General features: G+C 38.4%; 1 protein-coding gene across 4 annotated transcripts in view; it reads right to left on the bottom strand.

Moving 5' to 3' along the window:
- Nup93 (nucleoporin 93) overlaps window positions 1–4,387 on the bottom strand; it is a 103,551-nt gene that overhangs the window by 26,723 nt on the left and 72,441 nt on the right. For all 4 annotated transcript variants that reach the window (XM_031340902.1, XM_031340903.1, XM_031340904.1 and 1 more), the window contains one exon: window positions 2,423–2,551. In XM_031340902.1, coding sequence (XP_031196762.1) covers window positions 2,423–2,551 — 129 coding nt within the window. The remainder of the gene's footprint in view (window positions 1–2,422; window positions 2,552–4,387) is intronic.

The following is a 4,387-nucleotide window of genomic DNA, read 5'->3' as shown; positions in this document are numbered from 1 at the left end:
AAGAAGAAGAGGGAGAGGGAGAGAGTGTGTGTTCAGCTTTGAAGCTAGAGTTGGGATTATTGGAAGGTCATTTTAGTGTGCACCAGGCCCCTGGTTCAATTCTTAGCACTCATTTCCATGCGTGCCTCAAAACTGAACACACACATATATTCTGACCCAGCAATTTCCTCTCGGGTGTACCCCTAAAGAGATACAAATATATTTTCATCAAAAGATAAAGGAATTGTTCTTAATAGCATTGTTCATAAAAGCCAAGAACTGGCAACTATCCAAATGTCCATCAACACTAGAATGGACACACAAAACTAGTTATACTCTTCAGCCATAAAATGAATGGCTTACCACTACAAATAATATATATGGGTAGAGTGGTATACAAAAAAAGCTACAAACAGCACATTTTATGGCTCTGGTTATATAAAGTTCAAAGAGGTGGGACCTTGGGGCAGAGGTCAGAGGCAATTGCCGAGACACTGGGCTTGTTTTAGTAACTTGTCCATTTTTAATAATTTACTGAATTACATACTTAGGATTTTTATACTTTGCTGTATAAATTGTATATTTTATGGAGAAAATTCAAAACAACAAAAGCAATGAAAAGCATATGTAAGTTGAGAATAAGCCATTTGTAAGCTCAGGCCTGTAACTCTAACACTAAAAAGAGTAAGACAGAAGGATCACATGAATGAGGTCATGCTATGCAGAGAACACCAGACTAGTCAGGGCTATATATTAAAACCTTAATCCTATCTCAAAACAAATAAACAAAACTTTCCACAAATTTTCAAAAAATGGCAATTGGCTGGATACACAGAAGAGGCTTGTGTGTATCACCTGCCAACTTGCACAGCAACAATGTTCACTCTGCCAAAAATCCCAACAGAGAAAACAGTTCAAGCACAGGGAACTCTCTAAGGGGCCTGGAGGTCATGGAAGAAGAGCCTACTGAACAGACTGGTCTATTTTTGAGAGAAGAGCAATCAAGGAAGAGTATTTCATTTGTAGTTTATAATTACTTTCAAATCCCCGTACAGAGCACAACCTATTAACACCATTTTTTTTCTTTAAAAAAAAATATAGTTTATAAAACCAGGAGTTATTCTAATTATTTGCTTAGACTCAGAAAGAATTGGGAGAGAAACACTAGATTAGCCAAGGGTCTTGGGTTTTCCTCTTCAAAGATTGCTTTCAGCTGAAGTCTCTGAGTCTAAGAAATATAGGACAGTGTCCTTAAGGAGCAATTTCCCAAAATAACCAGACACCAGTAGCTATTTACCAGAGGGCTTGACTGAATAGAAAGACTGGTTCTTAAATCAATCTTAAATCCACCGAATCCTTGACCCACACTTCAATACAGCCAAGACTTGGAAGCCCTGGGCTTTACTGCATGTTCTAACTCTGAGCCTGAGCTTCCCTGTCTACATAGACAGTAAGAGTGTAGGGACTTGCACTGGCTGTGGGGCATAAACCTGTAAATCAGTACTTAGGAGGATAGGATAGGAAGTCTGCAAACCTGAGGAGAGCTTCAGCTACATAGTAAAATCTCATTTAAAAAAAAAAGGCTAAGTCCTCACTAAAAAGACTGAATAAGAAGCACTGGTAATATTAATATCATCACTTTTAAAACATTCAGAACTTTAAATAGCTATTTCTGAAATTACTTTTAGAAGCTTTTTCTTTTTTAATTTGACATAGGATCTCATGTATCCTAGGCTGGCTTTGATATTGAACTTCTAATCCTTCTCCTTGTGAGTACTGGGAATTGACCAGGACTTTGTGCCTGTTGCTCTGAGTTACATCCCCGACTCTGAAATTACTTTGGAAAGGACAATAGGGCTTTAATCCCAGTACTTGGGAGACAGAGGCAGGAGGATCTCTGAGTTTGAGGCCAGCCTGGTCTACAAGCAGGTTCCAGGACAGCCAGGGCTACACAGAGAAAACTTATCTTGAGAAAAAAAAAAAAGGAGGGGCAGGAGATTGGGGGGTGGGAGAGGAAGAGGGGAAAAGAAGGACGAAGAGGAGGAGACGGGTCTGTTAGACCTAAATATAGCCCCTGAAATTCCTTGCAGGAAAGATTTTCAACACGCAGTGAGACAGAGGAAAGATGCAGAAGGGAGCACACAAATACTTTACACAAATTAGCATATATTCTCAGACATGTACACTTGTATAAAGCAATGCTAGAAATGTATATAAGAGAGAAGTGATGACCTAAAGACTACCAAGTGAAAGAGAATAGGATGTCAGGGTGTTTTAAGTTTTGTACTATGTCCTTACACTGTCTTTATTTTTTTAATTAAATCTTTAAAAGAGAAGAACAATCTCAACTGAGTACAACCAATACACTTTGGCAATTAAGACAAGCAGACAAGCACTGGGACTTCGTATTTTAACTGGTAGTGATTTATCTGATTCAACCTACCTCACTTTCTTGGGTGAAGTCAAGGGCATCTTCTCCTGATGCCAGCAGAGTGTGCAGAATTCTTTGTTTCACTTGTTCCCACTCGACCAGCATTGATTCTCGATGATACTCTTCAGCCATGCCAAAGGTCTGCCAGACAGGAACAGAGAGCAGACCCAGTTTTGGTTTCTTTTAAAGCAATGCAGAACTGCACAACAGGAGCCCCCACCCACCGACCACTTTTCCAGAAGAAGACCCAAACAATCTACTTAAAAATTTATCATCTAAAAAAATGTTAGCAATGGTTTATAATACACTATTTCACTGATATGAAGAAATTTCAAAAAATGTATTAAATTGTGAGAATGTGTGTATATATATATATATATAATATACCACTTAAAAATTATTTTATTACTTTATGTATATAGCTGTTTTACCTGCATGGATGTCTACACATCACATACATATCCAGTGCCCAGGGAGGCCAGAAGGGGATATCAGATCCTTGAGACTGGAGTTACAAATGATTATGAATCACCATGCTGGATCCTGGGAAGCAAACCCACATCTTCTGGAGGAGTGCTCTTACTGATGAGCCATTTCTCCAACCCAAGCTTTCCAGTTTTAAGTGGACAGCTGAGTGGCATGAAGTATAGGTGCAATGGCCACCACCCTCCATCCTTAGAATGCTGATGCAAAACTGAAGCTCTGCAGTTGTTCATTAATAACAAGCTGCTCCTTTCTCTACTCAGACCTTGGCAACCTTTATCCCGCTCTCTCTAAATGTGATTACTCCAGTTATCTCTCAGAAATGGAACCATGCACATTCTATCTTCTTACAACTGGCTTACTTATTTAGCAGTCCCTAGGGTCCATCATATTGAAGCATGTGTCAAATTTTCTTGCATCTGTACATAACACTGCTAAGAACATGGGTATGTAGATATCTTTTCAAGTCCCAGCTTTCAATGCTGGGGGTGGACTCAGATGGAGAATCACTGACACCATCTTGGTCATCTTTTGATTTTCTGAGACTACATGTTTCCACAAAGGATATAGCACTTTAGATTCCCACTGACAGTGAATCAGGGTTCCCATTTTCCTACACTCTCCCCAACATTTACTACTTGCTGTTGTTGTTAATAAGAATATTAGGCAACAGCTCACTGTCGTTTTGATTTGTATCTTCCTATTGATTAGTGATGATGAGCATCTCCCCCATGCTTACTAAAATAGACAATTTTACTAGCTTTTTGGAATTAAGCTATTAAAAGCCACAGTAGTACCTTTCCTTTGTAGGACATAAAACAATGACGAATCCTTGGTGTTTTAAGAGTTAATACACACTAAAAGGAGAGGGCTCTTCCAGTAATTTTACTTATTTATGTAAAGTACTAATATTTCTTATAACAGAAAGAAAGCACTAAAATTTAAAAAAAAAAAAAAAAGCCTTCTGGGATTGATTTACCAGCATCCAGTGACTACACTACTGTCGACTGGCAGAGATAAAACAGGAAGACACTAGAACAAAGGCACTGGGGGTCAGGGAGGGGGAAAGAAGGGTAGAAGGGAGAAAAGCAAGAAGTAAGGAATAAAGGAAGAGAGAACTAAGACAGTTTATAGCTACATTGAATTGAGGCTGTTCTAGGCCTGTAACTTTTTAATTGGTAGATCAGGTTTCCCCCAGATTAAGCACACTTTTCAGAAGGCTATCTCACAGTGAGATTACCATCTAATTAGGCAGCACTGAGAGTAATGCCTGCTTTATTTTGGGCAATGCAGATAATTTATACTGACAATAGTTATGTACAAAAACTACGGGAAACTATTAGAAAAATCAAATATATTCTCCTACAAATGCACTAAGTTTTGAACAATATTAAAATGCAGGTTAAAAGAACAAGGGATACAATACACACCGCACACACACAATGACTGGGAAGAAGGGCGGCACTTTTTTTTTTTTTTTTTTTTTTTTTTTTT

The sequence above is a fragment of the Mastomys coucha genome, unplaced genomic scaffold, assembly GCF_008632895.1.
Source record: "Mastomys coucha isolate ucsf_1 unplaced genomic scaffold, UCSF_Mcou_1 pScaffold22, whole genome shotgun sequence".
Classification (NCBI taxonomy): domain Eukaryota; kingdom Metazoa; phylum Chordata; class Mammalia; order Rodentia; family Muridae; genus Mastomys; species Mastomys coucha.
This window is presented reverse-complemented; position numbering and strand designations above follow the sequence as displayed.